At 42.0% G+C, this 24,213-nt stretch overlaps 1 protein-coding gene and 1 long non-coding RNA gene across 2 annotated transcripts; one reads left to right on the forward strand and one right to left on the reverse strand.

The window, feature by feature from the left end:
* Positions 1-2,819: 2,819 nt before the first annotated feature.
* On the reverse strand, positions 2,820-15,218 carry ACTR5 (actin related protein 5). Its single transcript, XM_081916893.1, has 9 exons — positions 14,620-15,218; positions 13,314-13,543; positions 12,301-12,470; positions 10,691-10,908; positions 10,209-10,391; positions 7,055-7,177; positions 5,538-5,677; positions 4,652-4,784; positions 2,820-3,401 (listed from the first exon to the last, which is right to left on the reverse strand). The coding sequence occupies exons 1-9, from the start codon at positions 15,001-15,003 to the stop codon at positions 3,144-3,146; spliced, it is 1,839 nt and encodes a 612-aa protein (XP_081773019.1). The 5' UTR covers positions 15,004-15,218; the 3' UTR covers positions 2,820-3,143.
* Positions 15,219-15,314: 96 nt separating this feature from the next.
* On the forward strand, positions 15,315-20,854 carry LOC309373185. Its single transcript, XR_014169802.1, has 3 exons — positions 15,315-16,525; positions 19,269-19,570; positions 20,579-20,854. It is a non-coding gene; the product is annotated as an uncharacterized lncRNA (long non-coding RNA).
* The last annotated feature ends 3,359 nt before the right edge of the window (positions 20,855-24,213 follow it).

A 24,213-nucleotide genomic window follows, 5' to 3' on the forward strand; every position in this document is an offset into this window, starting at 1 on the left:
GGCAAGATGAAAACAAAAAAAAAACCCAATCATTTTGAAGATAAATCGTATGGTGGCCAAATCTGGGGCGCAAACAACTTGCAAGCAGTCAGCTGCGCAAAGTTGCTGCTTCCTATCTTTTTTCAATATGCCTAAGTAGAGTATTAAAATAAGGGTTGGACTTTTCTAAGCAAGTTTCAGGCAACATGTACAAAATGCTTGTGCCTTCAGAGCGCAGAATTGTTGCATCTTGTGTGTTTAACCTGAGGATTTTGTATATTCCACAATTCTGAACATGGTACATGTTCTGTACCATGTTCTGTAGATTTTAATCATTCAATGAGGAATAATGAAGTTTACAATAATCTGGTTTCATTACCTTTCAGAGACATGTGTGGTTCAACAACAATCACTGTTTTACATTAACACAGAAGCACTGTGTACCTAAGAACTGGAAAGAAATGTGCGTGTCTGTCTCTCCAGCAATGGTCATAGTCTTATCTGCAGTACTGCATTCAGTTCTAGATACTGCCATGTTGAAAAGTTAAATTGCATTCCAAGAATGACATAGGCAAAGCAAGAAAGATACAGGATGTTTGAAACCTAACCACCTAAGAGTTGCCTTGATAATCTACTTCTGCAGCCTTGGGGGCCTCAATTGCCCTGACTGTGGCCTGGGGCCAAAAGTGACAGACTTGAACAAACCCAGCAGACTCTGTAAGACAGCTAATGCTTGCCAACTGCCTATAAATGGACTCCCTATTATGGATCACCTGTGCTCAGGCACAACATTACATAAAAGTATTATGTCTTACATCTGAGCTGAAGGAGTGTGGAATCTTTTTCTTAGACAGGAAACACAAATGGAATTCTCACTCAACAGCAAGGAAATATGTAAGTTGGGATGCATATTAATAAAAAAGCAGTAAACTACAAAGTTTATAGATTCATTTCGTAAGTTATTTAGAAGAATGTTAAGAAGGCAACCTAATGACTATTCTAAGGCAAATGTACATGATGCCAAGAAGCTAGTGTTGATGTATTTGCAATTGGCAAATTGGACTGAAAGGCAGGGTGTTGTCTATGTTGTAAGAATCCAGATCATTAAGACTTTACTGAGGATGATATTACATATACAACACACATTTGGTTGTTGTATATGAAGTGATCAACGTACATTTGTTCAGAGAGGTTATTTGTGGCCATTTGGCTGCTTTTCTTTTTTATTGTTAGAAAACCTACCGTATTTTTCGGCCCATAGGGTGCACCGGCCCATAGGGCGTACCTAGTTTTTTGGGGGGGAAATAAAGAAAAAAAAATTATTTTCCCCCCAGATGCGGGGCTGGGGAAACCCGAGCTTCCCCCGACCCCAGAAGAGGCAGCTCTCCAAAAGCCGTGGGAGAGCTGCGCGAAACCCGAAGCCTGGGGGGCGCTGAGCTCAGCACGCCCCCAGGCTTTGGGGTGCAGGCAGCTCTCTAAAAGCCGTGGGAGAGCTGCGCAACTTCGCGCAGCCCTCCCACGGCTTGCAGAGAGCTGCACGAAGCCTGGAGAGCGAGAGGGGTTGGTGCGCACCAACCCCTCTCACTCTCCAGGCTTCAGCGAAAGCCTGCATTCGCCCCATAGTACGCACACACATTTCCCCTTCATTTTTGGAGGGGGAAAAGTGTGTCCTATAGGGCGAAAAATACGGTACTTAAGTTTGTGAACTTCCCAGTGTTCTACACTGAGAAATATACATCCCAGCTTATGCTTTTTCACCTCGTTCTGAGAGCTTGAAAGTTTCCCACCTTGAGAAAACTATGACATTAACATTTTGCTATACCTTAATGAGTGTTTGAAGGCACATGAGCAGCCGAACGCATTTAGATGTAATAAATAAAATAGCATCTGCAGCTGGGTGTAGCCTACCCAAGCAAACCCTGAACTAGACCTTATACAAGAATATAGGCACCAATTAATTACAAATTATCTCCAGTTTCTGTGATAAGAGCAATCTCGGATCAGTTCCTTGCAGACTAATGTTCTGTTTTACCTGGACAGTACTACAATAACTGACAGTTGAAAATTGGGCCATAATTTGGGCTAATTGCTTTCCCTATTTTCTCCCCTTGTTAAAGACTTACAGTTTTTCCTTAATTCACAGTTGTGTGCCTGATTAATAGAGCTGATATTCAAGCATACAGGGATACATTCATTTAGAAGAGAATCTGTGTGGCACTATGACAGGCTAAAACAATGGCTGCTTAATATAAGCAAGAGTAATGAACAAGGGTTTTGTTCTCCTTGGCATGCAGGGGGTCACTAACCAATGAAGCCATGTTCAATTAGTAATTCATCACTAATGTAGGATGCCCTAACTGAACCAAATATGGCGTTTTCTCTCTCTACCAACACCAGTGTTTGCCTCCCTTATGTAATAAATGTTTCATAAACTGATGCATTGCTGAACCTTCTCATTTTACAAACGTGTGTCAGAATAAACTTCTGAAACTATACTGTGGGTTTTTTCCCCCTTTAGCTATTGAACAAAAGAAAGGAAAAGTCCACAACCATCTGAACAGATGACTAGAATAAGAAACAAAACCCCAAATCTCAATTTCAGCAAAGATTTGTTCCTTCAAACTACCTTCTTCCTTTGGGTAAAGGCTCCCCCTCCTGGATTAACATTGCTACTGATGTATCTGATGAAGCGAGCTCACATTCACCAAAGCTTGAAATAAACACTTTGGTCCATATTGGCATAAGGGTTTTCATAGTTTTTGTTGCAGCAGACGAATATGGCTACCTCTGGAAATCAGTCCTTTGGTATGTTAGGAACATTTGACACTGATAAACATGGGGAGAGGAAAACCCAAAAGACTTTATTTACATTGCCAACAGCTTTTTACAGCATGGTCTATTAATATAAAACACATGATATGTTAGCCTCAATGAGGCCAATATTTCTTTTGCATTTTTACACCAAAAACTGGTGAAGAGCCTGCAATTCTTCCATGGCAACCATGGATAAAACACACAATTGATCATTGCACAAGCTGAGGTGCCCGGAAATGTCGAACTTAAACTTGCACCCGGTTTTGCAGGATGGCAGCTGCCTTGCAGTTCTGAAAAGCTTTACACAGGTTGTGTCTATTTTGCAGTTACATACCATTGCAGCCTGCATACTATGCTTGCTCAGAGACATTGTTTGCGGCAGTTCCCGGCGCTTTGCTGGATGCTGGAGTTTCAGCTGCCCGCGGAGCCTGCTTTGGGAGACGGATGGGCACATAGATGTTGGAAGTACAGTGCTCCTTAAGGTATTCTCCACCCTTTTCTTCATAATCTTTCCTAGTAATCCAGCCTTCATCACGGTTCATGTACTCCAGGGCCCACTCTCGAGCTCCATACCATGCATCTAAAACAGGATTGGAAGCAAGATGCACCTGGATGGCAGCAAGACAACAAAAGGATATGTTTAGTGGAAGTCAAAGGCCACAGAATAAGAATGGCAACATGCAAAGCTACATGGTGCTAACATCTGACAATCCTATTTGGTATGAAACAACCTGTTCCTTAAGGTTACCTTCTGAGGCTGTGCTCTCGATGGCCCTGACCTCTGACGCTGGCAATGTAACAACCAGAGCGAAAGTCTTTTCTATTCTGCTAGCTCTTGTATAGAATGCATTCCCCAGAAAGGTTTGCTGGGTGTCAGTTCTTCTTTCTTAGACACCAATCTAAAATGCTTTTCTTTTCCTCAAGTCTTTAGGGAGTGCTTCTTTTGCTTTTTGGATTTAACATTTTCATATTCTATGGTCTGCCCCTTGCAGTGCATTCTCAGAACTTGTTCCTTTGATCATTTGTAAACTGCCTTGTATACTGAAAAACGGGAAGGAGGGTTACCTTTATAAAGACACAAGGCAGAATGCAGCAACCATGTCCCCTGTTTGTAGTTCTATTGCCAGAATATGAAAGCCAAAAGCTTCCTCTTAGCCAGCATCCTATTCCTCATTGGTGAACCAAGAAAGTACTTAAACAAAGCAGGGCTATCCGTAGCTCTCCCACGCGGTTGCTTCCCAACAAGCAAGTTCGAGGTCATACTGTCCCTGAACATGAAGGTTCAAGTGCTGGGCAATATTTTTGCCTGGGTGGCGCTGTGGGTTAAACCAGAGCCTAGGACTTGCAGATCAGAAGGTCAGCGGTTTGAATCCCCGCGACGGGGTGGGCTCCCGTTGCTCGGTTCCTGCTCCTGCCAACCTAGCAGTTCGAAAGCACGTCAAAGTGCAAGTAGATAAACAGGTACCGCTCCGGCGGGAAGGTAAGCAGCGTTTCCGTGTGCTGCTCTGGTTCGCCAGAAGCGGCTTAGTCATGCTGGCCACATGATCCGGAAGCTGTACGCCGGCTCCCTTGGCCAATAAAGCGAGATGAGCGCTGCAACCCCAGAGTCGGCCACGACTGGACCTAATGGTCAGGGGTCCCTTTACCTTTACAGTACTTTATGCTGGCCAGCATGGTTACCAATGTATTCTATAAATTTACATCCCTCTGTAAGCTTGCTGACCAATTCAGGAGATTTTTCACACCAGTTCAAATGCCCCCCTTAGCTTCAGATGTACAATAAAGTTTGGTCATCGTTGCCATGTACAGTATTTGGATGTTGCATGTAGCCATTGCATTGCTAAAGCCAATACTACACCTGAAAAGACGACTGGAATGGCCTCATTTCAAGCAGCTCCTTGTAGATTCTGGCTTTCATTCCAGGATACATCATGTTCCCACCAGTAAGGAAGACATTCTGGACAAGTTTTTCCTGCTGCTCTTTAGGATACCTGAAGAAATAAAACTCCCTTAACAGATTCAAAGTGCTTCTAGCTGACTGGGGTTGAGGACAGGGAATAGAAGGTAAAATTGATTTGTTGTTTTGCCCTCTTTTGCCTCTGGCCCCACCCACCACTGGCATATGGCCCCCAGAAGGTGGCCCAGAAAAGAATGTGGCCCCTGGACTGAAAAACATTCCCCACCCCTGTGCTAAGGTTGGATGGGAAGGGGAAATTCCTGTAGTGGTAGAGGCCGATTTAATGTTTAAACTTTTTCAAGGATTAAAGCACAAATCTGATTTTAGTTTGCTCCAATTCAAAAGATCCTTCCAGTAAACAGCTCCTCTCTTCAGGCTGCCTGTTAATTTACATTTTAACAGTGAGACACCGGGGGGGGGGGGCTGTGTGCGTACATGGCTTTCAAATGTGTCTCAACCATCTTCTTTTATAATTTGTGCCCTGCATCATGCACTATGTTCAAGGCAGCTAACAAAATGTATAATCACACAAGATCCCCCAGTATTTTGCAAAACTGAGGGGGAGGGGTTTATATAAAAAAAAAGCGAGGAGACTAGTTATTTGGGTTCTACAGGAGAAAAAACAAGTACTCTCTTAACAGTGACAGCTTGTTCTTAAATACACAGAGGCTGCAAAGCTATCCACATTTACCTAAGAATACCATTTAATTCAACTAGGCTTATTTCCAGATACACATGTACAGGATTGCACTGTCATTTAAATAGGAGTTCACTTTTGAAAACTAACCTGTCCAGGACAAACTGTATGGTTTCTGCCATCCCAGCCTGTTCTTCTCCTATTAAGGATGGCTGGAAGATAATTTCAGGAACCCGGATTCTTTCTGTGCCAATAAAGAGCTGGTGATACTCTGCCAGGTTAAACACGGGCTGTAAAAATATCAGAATCAGAAACATACTGCTGCTTGTCAGAACCTTTTATGTAACGCTTGACATTTTATTGAAAATATGTTGTAAATATGGATTAAGCTCTATCACCACCAGAATTTGTATTGTCTGCCCTCATCCAGAGAGAGACTTCAACTTTTCAACACATTCTGTTATGAGATATTATAGGTAGTTGCAGTAGCAGGAAAGATGAGATAGCATAAGATACTCTATCAGCTGGGTCTGAAAGCCTTTTGGGCTTCTCCCCTCCCAGAACCATTTCCCACAACCATGCTACCTGGTCATTCAACATTTGGGTAACATTAGTTCCTGAATTTACTTCCCCAGTTCTTTTCCTAGGCCTTGTTCCTTTTCTACTGCATTTACTAGATTGTAATCTTCATTTTTCAATGCCATGGGTTTAAGTCGCTATTATTATTGACAGATAATAAAACTTCAGTCAAGGGATAGATTCTCTTCCACGGACTTAGTAAGGCCAGAGCTCAAAATCCATGCCCAGTGTAGCTGACTAAATGCAAAAATTGCTGTTGTTGTTGTTTAGTCGTTTAGTCATGTCCACTCTTCGTGACGCCATGAACCAGAGCACGCAAGGCACTCCTGTCTTCCACTGCCTCCCGCAGTTTGGTCAAACTCATGCTGGTAGCTTCGAGAACACTGTCCAACCATCTCGTCCTCTGTCGTCCCCTTCTCCTTGTGCCCTCAATCTTTCCCAACATTAGGATCTTTTCCAGGGAGTCTTCTCTTCTCATGAGGTGGCCAAAGTATTGGAGCCTCAGCTTCACGATCTGTCCTTCCAGTGAGCACTCAGGGCTGATTTCCTTCAGAATGTATAGGTTTGATCTTCTTGCAGTCCATGGGACTCTCAAGAATCTCCTCCAGCACCATAATTCAAAAGCATCAATTCTTCAGCGATCAGCCTTCTTTATGGTCCAGCTCTCACTTCCGTACATCACTACTGGGAAAACCATAGCTTTAACTATATGGACCTTTGTCAGCAAGGTGATGTCTCTGCTTTTAAGATGCTGTCTAGGTTTGCCATTGCTTTTCTCCCAAGAAGCAGGCATCTTTTAAGTTCATGACTGCGGTCAACATCTGGAGTGATCATGGAGCCCAAGAAAGTAAAATCTGTCACTGCCTCCATTTCTTCTCCTTCTATTTGCCAGGAGGTGATGGGACCAGTGGCCATGATCTTCGTTTTTTTGATGTTGAACTTCAGACCATATTTTGTGCTCTCCTCTTTCACCCTCATTAAAATGTTCTTTAATTCCTCCTCACTTTCTGCCACCAAGGTTGGGCAAAACCTTGCAAAAATATATATCGTAAAGTAGACTAAGAGATAGCATGTGTATAAAGACAAACCTGTACTGTAGTAACTGGCTTTTCAACTTCGGGTTGCTCCTCAGCAAATAAGGGCTCAAATTCATTCATGCTTTCTACGTCTTCCATTGATTGTTCGCTGCCCATTTGATCCAGATCAGGCATCTTGAAAACGAAAGAGACCACAGGTTCTTATATGAAAACAGCGAAGCCACAGAAGCTGGCTTGCCAATGCCAACGTCTAAAACCAGTTATGACCAGAATGAACAAGCCTTTCCTGCAGTTCTAAGACGATGCAATTAATCATAAAGTCCCACCTACTAAAGGGGGTCCCACCTACAAGGGGGACTACTAAAAGTCCCACCTACAAGGGGGCTACTAAATGTGCTTGGGACTACAGCCTTAGTAAACATTTCTCCCCCTCAATTTTATTGTTTTATCTTTTTGTAAACTGCTTTGAGGGGTTTTCAATAATAATAATAATAATAATTTATTATTTATACTCCACTCATCTGGCTGAGTTTCCCCAAGTTTCCCCAGCCACTCTGGGTGGCTCCCAATCGAGTGTTAAAAACAATACAGCATTAAATATTAAAAACTTCCCTAAACAGGGCTGCCATCAGATGTCTTTTAAAAATAGGACAGCTGCTTATTTCCTTGATGGGAGGGTGTTCCACAAGGTGGGCGCCACTGAGAAGGCCCTCTGTCTGGTTCCCTGTAACCTCACTCTCGCAATGAGGGAACTGGAGCACTGGATCTCAGTGTCCAGGCTGAACGATGAGGGTGGAGATGCTCCTTCATACGAGGCCGTTTAGGGCTTTAAAGGTCAGCACCAACACTTAGAATTGTGCTCAGAAACGTACTGGGAGCCAATGCAGATCTCTCAGGACTGGTGTTATGTGTATAAATTTTATGAGATAATAAAATCAATCAATATATTTATATACATCCAATTACTTTAACACAGTTATCCACTTTTTAAAAAATCCTCTGTTCAGAAGCATGCCTAATCCACATATACATACAAACATAAATATATAATTGATACCAAAAGACTAGAGTAAGTTTAGATGTTTAGGGTAGCACAAACTTGGTACATTTAAGATTCATCAACAGGTTTATGAAGTATTTTTGTCTGTTCATGTGAAGCTGGTAAGCCAATATTTGCAGTCTAAATAAGAGGTTTTGTAAATAGTGGGAAATTGCTACTTTCAGGCAGCAAAGTTCAGTGAAAGTAAGTATTATGCCAGAAGGGGCAACAAAGACCAGGCTGCTAAAATGACTGAATCAGGATGCCTCCATAGCTCTTGCCAGGGCTGGCTGAAGATATTTTAAAAAAACTATTTACTGAGTGAGGTTTCAAACCTGAGGTAGGCTACTTTACTTAGAGCTGTAATGCTAAGCAATTGGGGTTTGGGAATTCCATGCCAAGAATTTGGTTTTGCCAGCTGTAAACCAAAAAAGGCTATTTTTGAATTTAGCAAATATGAGAAAGTTTACAGAACTTATAAACAAAGGCTTATATAACGATAAAGATTAAACATTTTTCTGCAAGGAAGTAAAAATGTATCCTCAAATAACTCTTGCTTAGAAGATGTCACTGATTTCAGTGCATCGTTCTCCTTTGCCCTACGCATGCTAGACAAATGCTCATGAAAACAAAGCCATTACACGACCAGTATTCATTTTCATAGTTTATGGAAATCATAGGCTCAGAATGTGGTATGCAATGCCAACAGCTATCAATTAACTTTCACACACCCTTTTCTATCATTCCCCTCATATTAACATTATGACATTCACGTTTCACCAGTTTCATTACTACTGGTTTATGACCCATGATCAGGGCTTTTTTTGGTGCCGGAACTCAGTTCAGGTGAGTTCTGGCTGAAAAAAGCCCTGCCCATGATATTGGTAAGTGGCTCAGTCAATAGGCATCTTCACTTTTGAGATGAGTAGTTTGGAGCAATACATAGTTGCTTCAAATGTATCCAGAAGAGGATACATTTTAGTAAAAAAAAAATTAGTCTTATACATGAAAAAGTACGGTATATTCTTGGCATCTACCCAATTCTGTTATGTGAAGCTGACCCTAATTTCATATTCCATTTTTTGACTTTTTTTCTAACAGGGCACAAGGTATGCTCAAGAAAGATGCCAAATGCCAACGAGGAACCTTTGCATAATTCCAACTTGAATATCCACCGCTTTCCTATCCTCAACCTCCAATAGGTCATATTTATTTATTTTTTAAAAACAGGCTATGGTCTGTCTCAAGAGTGCTCAAAACAAATGGCAGCGCAGTTTTTTGCAAGGAGATGAGGCTCTGAGATCAGCAAATATTAGCATAGCCTCACAGAACTCTTGGGGGAAGATTTTCCTCCATGTTTTTATATTTTGCATTTCTGCATACCTTGAGATACACCAGGGCCCACTCCTACTTCTCAGCAGTCCCACTGGAGAGTGGAGTGGCTCCTGTTCAGTCTTTCATGTCTTCTTTCACGCCAGCCATATCCTTCTTCAAGACACTTTGTTCCTCTGCACCCATCCATTTCCCATTTTCTTCCCTAGACACCAAGCATTCTGTGACCCCAGACCATGCTCAGTCCTGATTGGGCAATTTTCTTTTCATAGGTGGAGGGGACTTTTTAGGCTCCCCCCCCCCCCCCGACTATCTTTTTCTACTTCTGCAACCCTTTGGATTCTCTCAAGCAATGCAAATACAGTGGTACCTCAGGTTAAGTACTTAATTCATTCCAGAAGTCCGTATTTAACCTGAAACTGTTCTTAACCTGAAGCACCACTTTAGCTAATGGGGCCTCCTGCTGCCGCCGTGCCACCAGAGCACAATTTCTGTTTTCATCCTGAAGCAAAGTTCTTAACCCGAGGTACTATTTCTGGGTTAGCGGAGTCTGTAACCTGAAGTGTATGTAATCTGAGGTACCACTGTACTTCCCTTTTGTTTCTCAATGGCCCTATTTTTGCTGCAGTCCTGCTGGCACCCACTAACTGAGATCAGTATAAGACAGACAGATGGTGATGGATGGCAAGACAAAAAGGAGACAGCTGCAGGAGAATATAGCAATAGACAACTTGCAGGAAGTTGTAACATAGCCAATAAAATACAGTCTTAGAACTGTTTTGCATGTACTTAGGGTTATGTGCTGGCAGAATTAATGCAACCTTACTGCAGTACCTCCGGCTTGCTATCAACAACGTCCACTTCAACGCTCACTTCTGCCTGTAGGATTTTCTGCTTGGTTTGCTCAATGGCCATACTCAGCTTATGAATGTAAGACTGAAGTTCCTCCGCAGAGTCCATGTTGAGTTCCATCAAGCCTTTGTGAAACTGATCCATATGACCTTCCTCCAGTAGTTCCTGTGCACAAAAAACACAATACCGTATGATTTTTATTGGCTGCAATATAACTAAGGGGAATATCGCAGAAAAGCCCAGGGCGGGAGAACATTTCCAAATGAGCAAAAAACTTGCCCTTATTTTCTGGCGACTATTGTGGTATCTGCAATTCTCTCACTGAGGTGATATCAAAGTGATCCCATGACATTAAGTATTTTCCCCAAGAATAAAATCTGGTATTTTCATATCATGTTCTCCTGCCATCAGCTTCTCCTTTTCAACTTCCCCAAAGCTGCATCTCAAACACTGTGCAGGGTTACCTGAACATAAAGCAGCCTGTCCAACCTCTCTTGATCAAGCTGCAGCTTTTCCTCTCTTCGGCGAGCATTGAGCTCCTGGAGCCGTCGAAGTTGTTGCTGCCGCCTCTCCTGCTTCTCTTCAGATGTGAGGGTGCTCCCCAGCAGCTTATTTGAAAAGGGCAGCTGCATCTTATGCACATGGTTCTCATAATATTCAGGTGACCTCCACTTCTGCATTTCTGCTCAGAAGTTTCAGAAGCACAATAATGAGATTTGCAGGCACAACTCTACAGGGTCTCTGCGCTGCTAAACAAACACCTTTGGCAAGTTTGGATATTTGGAAATTACAAGGAAAGCCATCTGATAATCTATAACAAAATGTTATGTTAAAAAAATGTTGTGAGCCACCTTGGGAGGTTAACTCTCAAAGGTAGCTTATAAACAATGAAACAAACAGCCTGCACTATTACTGTTCTTGTTTACTTTTCAAATTGAAACTGCTATTGTCTGTTAGATGTACATATTTTTCCTGACAGGTTTGCACCAAGTAGAAGGAGACATGAATGAAAAGGAAAGGAGCAAAAGGTACTCATGTCCCAGACCCTTGTTCCAAGGAGTAGCTATGCTTCAGAAGAATGAGCAAATAAAATCCCAAGAGCCAACTCTCCCTAATGCAAACCTAGAGGGAGAAAGTGTGCAAATGACATGATGCAATGATGCAATGTGATTTGCTGACAGTCTGGAGTAGGATGGAGAATAGGCATACAGTCTTTTATGGTGTCTGCCAAATGGACCTCCTAAAACCAGTTGCCGACCAGACTCAACAAGGTAATTCAGCCCCTTTAATACACTTTATTTTTTTATAAATGCACATAATAAATAAGTTTGCTCAAAGCAATCTGCATCACTAGATACTGCTTGGGATAAGCTGCTGCATCCGAAAGATTATTCACCATACAAAAGATTAATAAGGTAAAATCAGGTTAACTTTCCTGTTACTAATAGCCCACATTAGTATTTTAAGTTATGAATGATTTAGGTCCCAAATATCTGAAAGATTGCCTCCATCCCACCAACCTTCTTAGGTGTTTAGAACTGCAGAGAGGACGCCCGTGGTAGTCTCATCACTCTCATAAGTAAAGAGGATGGTTCACAGCTAGCCTGTTCACTGTTCAGATTTTGCTGTATGCTAAAGATGTATGACTTTACCCTTTGACAATTAAGGTATTTTGTTTGGTGGGACCTACCTCTTTTCTTGAATGCATACGATTCCTATAATTGCAATGGTTGTCATTGTTATTATAACTGCATTATTTTACTGTTGGACCTTATGTTGAAGGGTGTCTAATCAATCTTATAAATTAAGTTTTACATCTGCAATATACTTAATGTTAACCATGTTTTTAAAGCAGGTTTGCAAATCAAATCTGAACTCAGGTTTAAAACTAACCATGACTAGCATTTTAACATTTACGATATTTTCATACCTCTTTAACAATATAAAATTACTTAAGATTTTTTTCTCCTGGGATTGCCAGAACCCTAAGAGAAAAAATATTTTTTACCAAACCATGAGGGAATATAGTATGTAACTTTAAAGCTGCATGACAGCCATTAATAGCAATGCTTACCATCCTTATAATCTTCTGCAACATAGCTGTGCTCATGCAATATTTCCTCTACACGGCTGAGAGTAATGGCAGCAAAATGCCCAGGATATTTTAGCTGCAGGAGACGCTGAAGGTACAGAGCAGCCTGGCACCCTCCAATATTTATACGCTTACAGTTTCTAGCATCCAACCTACCAAGCCATAGAAACAAAGTAAATGTGAGTTGGTACACAATATAGGAATGGTTCATTAATTTCTTTCTACTAGAGTTCTCAATAGCAGGTTATCATCTAAGTTAAAAAAAAAACATGCCAGAATTCTGAGCAGCTTAAAACAAATGCTCTAACATAATTTAGTGTCCATGTTTTAGATATACATTTCCACACTTTATTATTACTAAATTTATATGTCACCCTTCCTCCCAAAAAAGCAGAGAAAACCCATACCAATTCATATAGCAACTCTCTTCTGTTGCCTTCAGGGAATATTCATGCAGCACAAGTAAAAACTATTTTCTCGGAACCAGGGATGCCCCACTAGTTACTGCATAAGAGAGTTCACACACTCGAGGGAAACTGAGGGGACAACAACCACCCCATGACTATAAACTATAAACCTAACTAAGCAGAACTAAGGTACTAGCATCTACATATTCTAGCAACTTCTCGCATACAGAATTAGTAAAAGTCAGACACAAAATCAATGGATCAATTGCAGTGGTAAAGATGACAAACAAAATGAAAGACAGCTGCACAGATTCATTTTCCCAACACCTTTCAAAAACATTTTTATCAAGGGAGCATAAAGATTAATTTGATAAAGATGCTCTTTCAGAACATGTTGGCAACACCAAACTGTGCACCAGCCTTTGTTATATAAATTGATGGTCATCTTTAGAAGCAGAACTTCACAGTATTTTAAAGTATCAAGCAAAAAACTGAATTGCATCCAACTAAATTTTACTAAGAGTTAACCCACTGATAAGTTAGTAATGTCCACTAATACTTGGATACAGTTTATTGCAGCCAACTCACCGGCCATCCAAGACTGGCAAAATATGTGTACATTGATATCCAGAGGAAACTATGAGACCACTGCAAGGCCAGCCCTGCCTCTTGTTGTGATATAAACTGTACAAACTGTCCACGCCATAAGAAACCTTGGGAACTTGGTAACATTCAAACAGGAGCTCCGACATCATTTGTCTTGAATAGAGAGGGTTACAGACCGCTTCAGTGACCACAACTGGGTGGTCAACACAGCCCTGTAATGAAATGGCAAGAAATGAAGACCTGGTTAAAACAGTTTACCTAGGTTTGAAAGTTATTTAAAGAGCTATACAAGAAAACAGATGACTCTCAGGAGCCCCTTCCAACTCTACAGCTCGATGATCTATGAATCCTGAGAGGCAGTGACTGGCAGGCCAGTCATCAGCATCTGGCGGGAAGCAGGCTGGGTATCGCTGTACTGATGAAACGGAACTATATACGTTGAGTAGCACATGCACAAACTCCTGGGCAGGTCTGTTGGTCAGTCTGGTGCTGATCATGCCACAGTTGCAGGTTTGATCCCAGGAATGGGACAATTGCATATTACTGCATTGCATGGGGTTTGGACTAGATCAATGGTTCCCAACCTTTTTTTTTGACCATGCCCCACCTAAGCATCTCTAAAAATCCTGATCCCACCCCCCCCCCGTGACATATATTCTTGTTATTCAAAAAGTGAACTCCTATTTATGTGGAGAAAGCCATTAACTTGGTCTAAACAAGCTTCCAAAGAACTTGGCATTCGTGAAAGAGAAAGATAAAAGAATGAAAGGACAGTTGAAGGAAGAAATCACTAAAAAATTGTTAAAAAATAATAATACAGTAATATGAAGTGATATGAAAAAATAGTATTTTCTGTTTAGAAAAACTTTTGTTTAGATAACCTCTCCATTGTCACCAGCTGACCGCCACGTAAATTCTGATTTTAATTTTAACAATGAGTATGCCACTATATTTATTTATATAGCTGCCGTTGTTTTATTGATTGTAGTTCAGAAATTATTTATTGTAATTGTTAAGCGTAGATTTCTGTTTAAATTTTATATGCTGATATTTAATATGATTCTATACTATTCTAATGATTGCTGAATGTTACTTTGTTTGACATAGGTTGCATATTTCGAAGTTATGTTTTATCATCACATTTTTGTATTGCGTTAGGCTGTTACAAGGTGTTTGTTCTTTGTTTCTTCAGCTTGTAACCCGCCTTGGGTATTGTAAGATAGAAAGGCGGTATGCAAATTAAAAGCGCGTGTCCCACGCTGGGAACCACGGTACTAGATGGCGATACCTGCGAGGCGACCCCGAGGCGCTGGAAGCCGTGGTCGAAGAGCAGCTCCTGCAGCTCCATCTGCACGGGCACGTTGCGGTCGAAGGGCGAGCGCAGCAGCCAGCGGAGGGGCTCGGGGCTGCCCAGGTCGTTGCCCACCTGAGTCTCGGGGCCGGCCCCTCCGCGCGCCCCGCGGCTGCGCGCCACCAGCGACCGGAATCGGAGCAGAGGCTCGCTGGGCACCTCGGAGGCCCGGCAGGCCCAGCCCAGGCGCAGCTGGAAGGAGCCGTTGTCCAGCACCAAGGGAGCCGGAGAAGGCACGCGCACGGCCGGGCTCGGCTCCAGCGCCGGGTCCGGGTCCCAGCGGACGTCGCGGAAGGGGAACACCCCTCCGGCCTCCTCCATCGCCCGTCCGGCACGCGTACGGAGAGGGTGGATGGGGGGACGGCTGTCCGTCGGACCTGCCTCGGCTACTTCCGTTCCCTCCGCCGGCTGGAAACCAGAGCGGCGTTTTCGAGGTTCCGCTCTTCAGACGGGGCCCCATAACGAAAAGCGGGGTTTCCTCGCTCTGTCGCTCAAAGTTACACACGCATTTGGAGTATTTATACCGTGCAACACGTTTCTTAGCATTCAAAGTGCCGCAGCACTTGCAGTTTACACGCTTCTCCGGTTTCTTGGACTGGTTGGGAGTTTTCCCGCGGAGGCGTGATGGAATTAGGTTGAGCTCCAGCCCTGTGTTCTTGTATGGCCACATCAACCCCATACAAATTTGAAGCATGGAAGACCCTCACAGCTTCCCTCACACCCTTCACGTTCCTTTCTTTTAAAATTATTTTTCTTTTGTATGAATGCCATGTCCATCTATCTTTGGGGCTGCAACCCCCATCAGTCCTGTGCATTGGTCACACTGGCAAGGGATGGTGGGAATTGTAGCCCAAAGGTTGGCACACCTAGCATGTTGTTGAAAATCGTTTATCTGACCCCTTGCCCTGCGCCTGATTTATGCCACTTCTGCACCATGCATTTAAAGGAGCAGTATCATACCAATTTAAACAGGAATCCTGGGAGCTGTAATTTATTAAGGGTGCTTATGGTTGTTAGGAAGCAACTCTGTTGCCCTCAGAGGACTATGATTCTCAGAATGAAGATAATTACGGTAGCCATGTGCTGGCTGCTTTTGCCTCTGCCCAGGGATATTGTAATGGCGGGGAAAGGTTGCAGGTTCCTCACTGAGAACTGTTTTTGAGACCCAGTATGCAGCTGCCCCCAACCCCCCATCAACCAGTGAAATACACCAGGCTACATTTTTGGGCTATACGCTTTTATGCCCTCCACCTGCAAAACAGGCCTAATACTACTTTGCAGTGCCCCACAATATTGGAAAACATTACCTGTGAGATGAGATATATCTTAGAAAAAAGTAGGAATATTTGGTGATAACTGTGAAAAGAGAACACAATATCATTATTTTGGGGGCCATTGGTGGGCCTAATAAAGGAATTTGAGGAGCTCTGTTATTTTCCCATTAGTTTGTTGTTTCTAATTACAAGTACAGGAGGTGTCATTATACCAGGTGTGCTGCAGGTTCTCCAATTAACCTCAATATAAGCTTTGTGTTCCTCCCTTAATGGGATTGCAGCCTTCTTTTAAAATCAGTGGTGTTGGAATGACAGCATAGTTGCTTTGTGAGTCATGTTGTGACGTAATAACAGAGTGTAGTTATCTTAAGGTGCTTAGTGCAGCACAGCAAGTATTAGTAAAACATGTGCACAGTCAGCTGAGGTGGATTTTGGAGCAGAAATGAAGTACCCTCTGGTCCCTTTAATTAATGACCTAACATTTCCTGTCCTTTTCTTTTGGTTTTGTTTGCCTTTTGGAATATTATTGATTCTTTTCATTTTCTGGCTTCAACATCTACTTAATGATGGTAAGTCTTGCTGTGAGACAGCTAAGATGTGCTTCTGTATTAAGGCTTTAGGTATTAGCTTTCCTTTTAAAGCATTGTGTTGCAAAACTATTTTTAGCTTAATGCTGCTCTTGTGTGTCAGGCATATAGGCCGTTTCAAAAGAAAAAAAAGACATGGAGAATTTAAAGTTTTTGACAACATTGTTTTAAATAACTGTTGTTTTTTTTAATTCAAGTCTAAAAAGAAACTTTGTATCGGGAAGGTTTGTTAACGGTTGTGGTATACCCAAATAAGCCTTGTACAGTGGTACCTCAGGTTACATGTGTTTCAGGTTACATACGCTTCAGGTTATAGACTCTGCTAACCCAGAAATAGTGCTTCAGGTTAAGAACTTTGCTTCAGGATAAGAACAGAAATCTGGCTCCGGCAGCAGCAGCAGGAGGCCCTATTAGCTAAAGTGGTGCTTCAGGTTAAGAACAGTTTCAGGTTAAGAACAGACCTCCGGAATGAATTAAGTACTTAACCCGAGGTACCACTGTAATTTGGTTGAAACCTGTACTGTACAGTACTTGCACACCTCACGATTGTTGGTATGAAAGAGAACATATATAGTGGCTGAAAAGGAAGAGTTGATGCAGCTGAGGAGAAATTTCTTGTTTGAATTCCTTTGGCTTGTTCTGCCTTGTCTATTTTTATGTTTTATTATTTCACTTCACATACACAATACTATGCTTGCTTATGTTTTCAAATAACAAACATTGCTACTGCAACTTGCAAGTTCAAAAATCTCAAACTGGACAGAATAGGAGTTGACTGCAGACACTGCAAGTCATAATCATTCTTGAGATACTCTGCTGTGAAAAGGCTAGCTTCAAACTATTTTTACCTCTAGTGTGTACTGTTTGTCAATGGCAGACTCACTAGTACTGAAAAAGGAATGGGTGCTTAGCCTAGTCATTTGTCTTTTGGCCAAGTTTGAAGGCATAGTGCACCTCTTAACTAGCCTGTGACAGATAAAAAATTAACAGGCTTGTCAATCGTAATGGGAACGGAATCTGCTTTGCTTTGTAATTTGGAAACAGGGGCACTAGAAAAGCTTTAGAATATTTCTTTCTTTCTCCATAACTGTTCATTGGTGAACTGTTATTTTAATAGAAATATCTAGAGCTCATTTGGATAAGAATGCTTTATTATCTCATGTTTCAACTCCAGTTTTGCTTTCTGTTCGATGTGTTTTTTAATAACTTGTGTGTTGGCATTCTTGAGATTCCAAACCTATAGTGCAAGTACAGTAGGTACGGGGGGCGGGCAGCCTAGCTCGTTTCACCACCTGAGGCGAATCGGGAAGGTGCCACCCCTGTGCTGAAGCCTTGCTTACTGGGGTCGTGTGGTGGCACCTGCTGGTGCAATCTTACAGAACTCTTCCAAGAGCTTGCTGGAAACTGTCACTGTGTGACTCTGGCAACTGCAGCAGGGGCACCGCCCTGCAGGATCCCACCGCTTGAGGCAGGCTGCTTCACTCTGCCTCATGGGTGGGTTGGCCCTGAATAGGTATCTCTTCAGTGTTTTGCAGCTTGTAAAAATTTAAAATGAAAGGAGAGGGTTTCACATTCTGTTGCCTTTAAATGCATCCTAGGTGCTTCCTTTCTAATATGGTGAGAGATTCACCACTTTATTGTCCTGTTAATACAGATTTCTTGAGGCAGAAACCAAAGGCTCTTGGGATCCCATGGTTAGATGTTCTGGGGCAAAGGCTACTAAAATGGTACTTTTCTAGTCAAACCATGCCCAGTGAAAGCACACTTGAATGCCTACTAGTTACTAAGTCTGTAAGTAAATCCTGTTATGTTTGCTCTGATACAGTGGTGTGTTGGGGGCCAGGAGTCACTGTAGCACAATTACTGCTTTGGAGTGGAACTGCTGCTGTTACAACAAAACTGCCTTTTGCAACATACTATGTTAAAAGATGTCCTCTCAAACATGCCACAGCTCCACCCCCACCCCCAAAATAAAATAAAATATTGGCACATACCATCAAACATATATAGAATTTATTTATGCATAAGTGACTAAAAGATACAATCCTATTTGGGAGTAAACTCTAAGACGCTAGGACTTAATTTTGTTTGTATCCATGTGTGTGGCTATGCACAAAGCGTTTTTCTAATTATGGGAATTGGAGTGACATTGCTGAAGTACAGTAAGTCAGCAGCATTTCCACTTGAATAAGGGTGAACACTTCTGGTTTTGCCAGTGTAATAGGCAGGTTCACTTACATCACTGGGTTTATTATTGGATGAAGATCCATTTTGTTTGCAGCTTGCACTTAATGGTGAAAAATGATGTTAAACTGTCACTTGCCTTCTCCAAAGCACCACATTTGATAATGAGAAAATTCATTTTTGTTAAGAGTTGGGAATGCGAGTATGCTACTTTCCATAAACTATTCTATGGATTTTGCAGCTGTTCTCGTCCTGAGAGTATTAACAGTTTTGAAAGCAGATTGTCACTGGAGTGGGGCCAAGTCTTCATTTGTGCCTGGGTAAAGGTGTAATATTGATACTGCAGAGGCAATTTAGCCCTTGACTTTCCTGAATGGCTATCTAAAGGACAGCATATTCCTGTTATACAAAGCTGATGCATTTCTGAACACTTAAACAAAAACAGTTTTGATCAATATACTTTCATAGCACAGCTGATGCAGTTTTTGTAATCCGACTAAGATTACCTACCACGTTACTGAAGCTAAACTTTTGTTTTCAGCCCAAGTTTCCATCACTAAAGAGATAAAGATGCCACCCTCTGATAATTCTGATGGGAATGCTGACCTCGAATCAGAAAATGAGTCTAGAGGAAATAACAGTCAGGGCAAGATGCACAGAAGATCCTCAACAAGTGACATTAGGACAACTCTACCTGTGAAAAAAATGAAACCCAAGCCTGCCTATTTGAGTTCAAAAGAGGCTGTCCAGATAAAAGGGCTTTCTGCCTTTATTTCAGACAGATTGGATCATAATGTAAAACAGTATTGCTTGGACAAAAGTTCATTGTATAACACAGTAATGGTAAGTTGTACTGCTTTTTTCAGATGTGCACAAAAAGGTTTTTCCCTCTCTGTCTACTTCTCAAAGCATATTTCTGTAGGCAAGATGGAAAGGACCAAGTTTGTACCAAATTAATCATTCCCAGGTTGTGGAATAATAGGTTTGGGATTAGAATTCTAATGCGGGTGTAGAGAATTCTGAGTTGGGGTGGGTGGGCAGAAAGTGCTGTATATGACCAGGCGCTGAAGATTCAAGGCAGGTCAAAATTCACACATTTGAGAAAACCTTTTAAGGGGGGTAATTGTGGCCTTGTAGATTACACAGGGCCTAGTTTTGATACCTTTATTCAGTGCATACAGTGGTACCTCATGTTACGGACGAAATCCATTCTGGAGGCCTGTCCTTATGATGAAATGCCCGCAACTCGAAGTGCTGCATCTGCGCAGGTGTGTGGCACAATTTTTCCCTAACCTGGAAGTAACCTGTTCCAGTACTTCCAGGTTGCTGCGGGACGTAACACAAAAAGACACAACATGAAGTGGACGCAACACAAGGTATGACTGTATGTGTATATATATCGAGAGAGATAGATACATACATACATGTGTGTGTGTGTGTGTGTGTGTGTGTGTGTATATATATATATACACACATACAGTATATAGAGAGAGCGCTATAGCAGGCCTGCAACAATAGCAGCAGCAGCGAAGGAAACTGCCAAAATCAGTGCTTTAATTTTTTCCTTGTGTTGCCTCTTGAGCCCTGTTTAGGCCTTGGGTGGTTGTTGACAGTTTAACAGGTGTATTAAATAGGTTTCTATCTAGTTCTCTGGCAAGGCTTTAAACCCAGCAGGGATTTGAAGAGAGGTGGGTAAAGAGACAGTACCAAGTTAATTCATTATGTCTGAATGCATCCTCAGCATAATTGCATGGGGGAAATGGTGATTATTGTTGCAGTCTTCATTGTTTTGTGCAATGGTGATCTTGTGAGCAGATGCGAAAGATGACTTCTTCCTCTGTTCTTTCTTAGCTGATCTGCACTCTGCTGGTCTCTCTCCTCTTCAACCTTCTCTGTCAGTTGTTTGAGGTCTCAAATGTTCTACGAATCCAGCTGCTGCCTTCATCTCTGGCTGTCCGGGTATATCAGCTCTTTGCCTGGGTGACTCAAAAGCCTGCGAAAATCATTATTTCCTTGAAACAAGAAATTTCTGCTCGATCAGCCTTTTTCTTGGGGAAGAGAGAGAAAAGAACTTTTGGGGCTAAAGTGTAATGCTTTGTACAGGGCAGGATTAAAATACAGTGACTCCACTCAACAAACTTTGTGTGGTGTATATTTGTAGGAATCACTTTTCTGGCAAGGAAACCCTAGAATGCGCTTCATCGCTCAGATTATTAGATTATTTTTTCAGCAAGGAGTAGATGGAGGGTGGGGAAAAGAGTGGGATGGCTTTTCACAGTTTTTCCATTCCATAATGAGAACCAAAACATAAACCATTATTTGCTTATCTTGAAATAACAACCTTTCTTCTAGAGAAGAACAATGAGGCTCTGATATGCACATATTAAACATATTTAAGAGCAATAAATTACTGCAGCTTTTATAATAACTTTCTCAAAGGAGTGTTAGTATGGGATAGTACAGTGGAACATCTCTCCTTCTAGGTCAAAGGATTTTCTGTTCCTTGACTTCTACTCCAGTTGCAAGCTGTCCTCTTCCCCTCCAGCTTGGCCACAGCTCCAGCATGGGGTGGTTCACATCCATCTGTCTTAAAAGACAATGGAGTGTCTCTACACACAGGCATGTCCAAAGTCTGTTTTGGGGGGCCTAATCTGGCCCGCCAGTTGGTTTAATCCGGCCCCTGTGGCAGTTAATTTCCTGGGGTAAAATCATAAAAAGTACAACCATTTCAATCCTTTAACAACTTTGGTTGGCCCTTTGGTCGGCCTTCACGGCCCTTCGCTTCATCAAATCATCAAACCTGGCCCTCTTTGAAAAAAGTTTGGACACCACTGCAAGGAGTGAACTCAGATGGATGTGTTAGTAGCACCAAAGTTATCTCCCTGTGCCTCAAGCCTAAGCAGTGTGTATGAAGGTCCTGCCCAGACAGCCTTGCTGATGTGGTCCAAAGGAAAGCAGAGCAATACACTTGGCACCAGCTTGGCTGCAGGAGTTGCTACAAGAGGCATACAAGGTGCCATCCAATTTAGGGACTCTTATGTCTTAGGGACTCCCCTCCAGATTTGCATAGGATTTACTCCTTAGCCTTTTCTTCTCCTGAAGATAACCCACAAGGCAGCTAGGAGGTATGGGTGGAATTGTGCACAAGACTGGGGTGGTCATTCCCATTTTTGCTTTGGCCACATCCTCAGTTGTCATGTGGTTGACAAACAGTAAACATTCCTTGGGTCAAAGTAAGGTTGTTTTCTAGAAAAAAACTGTTTTCTGCAAATAATTCAGTAATCTAGTAGACATCCCACTGCAGTTTTTAAAGTTAAATCTTTCACAAGCACTTTGAGTGTAGGAACTCTGGAATGTGTGATAATCTTTAAATAAGGTGCAGACATAACATTCCTGATTGTTGCTTTTTTAAAAAACCAATTGCTAGAGGAACAAGATCTGTGTACATCCTCATCCTTGCTCCTCGTACATAAAACTATCACCTTTCCATTTATTTATTTGGAGTTTGTCAGAAGGTAGTGTTGTGTCTGTATGGATGCTAGTTTCAAATCAGAGCGTGAAACCGAACAACACTGCGCGAAGTACATCTCCTAACTCTGATTAAAGCTATACAGTGGTACCTCGGGTTAAGTACTTAATTCGTTCTGGAGGTCTGTTCTTAACCTGAAACTGTTCTTAACCTGAAGCACCACTTTAGCTAACGGTGCCTCCTGCTGCCTCTGGAGCACAATTTCTGTTCTCATCCTGAAACAAAGTTCTTAACCTGAAGCACTATTTCTGGGTTAGCAGAGTCTGTAACCTGAAGCGTATGTAACCTGAAGTGTATGTAACCTGAGGTACCACTGTACTCTTAAAGAAGCACGGGAGTGCCCCTTTCATTAAGTAGATTGACAACAACAACAAAATGTTCTGCCGCTATAAGCTTGTAAAATGATACCTGTCAAGTAAAAAACTTGAAATCCTCTACCTCATGAAGTCTATAGCTGAGACAAATTTCAAAACATATGCTTACTAGTTTAAAATAAACGTTGTTTGACTTGAGGCCATTATTTTGTCTAAATTCGTATTGTAACACTTCTGTCTATTGCACTTGAGTCTGCTGTATGCAGCCATTCAACATGTTGCAGTGCAGTGTAAAGCTTGCATGAGCAGAAGAGCAAATGTAACTGAAAACTACCACTTATTCAAAAACTAACAGGGTTAGCTTGTAACAGACATGCTAGTTAAAGGGAAGGAAGAAGACAGCTTTGATATAGTGGTGGCCAATCTTGGCCATCCAGCTGTTTTGGGACTACACTGGTCCTGTTAACTAGGGATGATGGGAGTTGTAGCAGATTTTTTTTTTTTTTTTTTTTTGCAGGAGTGGATTTTTGCACTGAAGAGCTGGGGGCTCCCTTCAGCTCTGGAACTCCTAACAAATTCCAGAGCACAGAATTCTTTAATTCTAAATGTTTGGTTGTGTTCACAGAGTAATTTACGGTGTGCTCACTGCAGTTCCTGCACTGGGTTTTAATCCATGTCCGCGCAATGTTATCCAAAATGCATGTGTATCCTGTACTATATTAATAAATTAAGGTTACCAGATTTTTTTCAGTGAATCCGGGGACACATTTCAACTTCAATTGATTTTGTATGGGGACCGATTTGTAAATCCGGGGACATCTAGTAACCTTATAATAAATGCTATTGTTTGATGAGTTGTTTCTCAAACCAGCTGGAGTCTTTAAACAGTTCCTAATTTGCTTCTAGCCAAAGTGTGAGCATCTTCTGCTAGGGTAAACACATCCTTGCCCCTGCCAACTCCCCCCCCCCCCAGTGTATACACAGGCAAAAAAAATCTGAGTGGAGTTGTAGGGCAAGAAACTTCACTACATTTTAAGGTGGTGATGTGAACCCATCCTGTCTTTTGCACCTACTGCAAGACGGTGGATCTTGGGGTTCTGGCATAAAGTACAGTAATTCCTCATGCTTGATGTCTTCCCCACCCTGTTTTCTGTATTAAGGGAATTGCTTTGCATGGAGGACTGGAGCATTTTCTTATGTGACAAATGCCAGCCAAAGTTTCAACTATTATAGCCATTTTTGAGAACTAACCATTTGTGGGGCTTTACATCTGTGCAAACATGCATAAGTTATGTGTAATGCATAACTTACTTACACCACTTAGAAATTATTTTTATTACGTGGTTTATAAGCTTTTCTAATTATGAGATTTGTTTGCAAGCATTTCACTGATACTTTTCTGCGTTGGACCAACGTCTTGCCCCAGTGCTGTTACCGGCGCAGCTTCTCCGGCAACCTTTCCCAGTTCTTCAAGGAAGCCTTCCCTAAACAGATCGACGCATTGCTCAGCGCCACTCACATACTTGCAGCGCTTCTTCACCGAAATGTATTGGGCCAAGACAAACCTCTGAGCCTCCTTTCTTTAGAAAGCCTGAGCAACAGGCCAATCCCAGCTTAGAACAAGCCAATCCTCTAACGACTCC

The sequence above is a fragment of the Podarcis melisellensis genome (assembly GCF_964234715.1).
Source record: "Podarcis melisellensis genome assembly, chromosome: 6".
Taxonomy (NCBI): Eukaryota; Metazoa; Chordata; class Lepidosauria; order Squamata; family Lacertidae; genus Podarcis; species Podarcis melisellensis.

What these genes read in the sequence shown, in the direction of transcription:
- ACTR5 (XM_081916893.1), bottom strand. Translation starts at nt 15,003, where the DNA reads ATGGAGGAGGCCGGAGGGGTGTTCCCCTTCCGCGACGTCCGCTGGGAC. An exon ending in TTGCCAGTCTTGGATGGCCG is followed by an intron (nt 12,471 to 13,313) that starts GTGAGTTGGCTG and finishes ATGGCTTGGTAG; the next exon opens with GTTGGATGCTAGAAACTGTA. An exon ending in AGCCAGTTACTACAGTACAG is followed by an intron (nt 5,678 to 7,054) that starts GTTTGTCTTTAT and finishes ATATTTTTACAG; the next exon opens with CCCGTGTTTAACCTGGCAGA.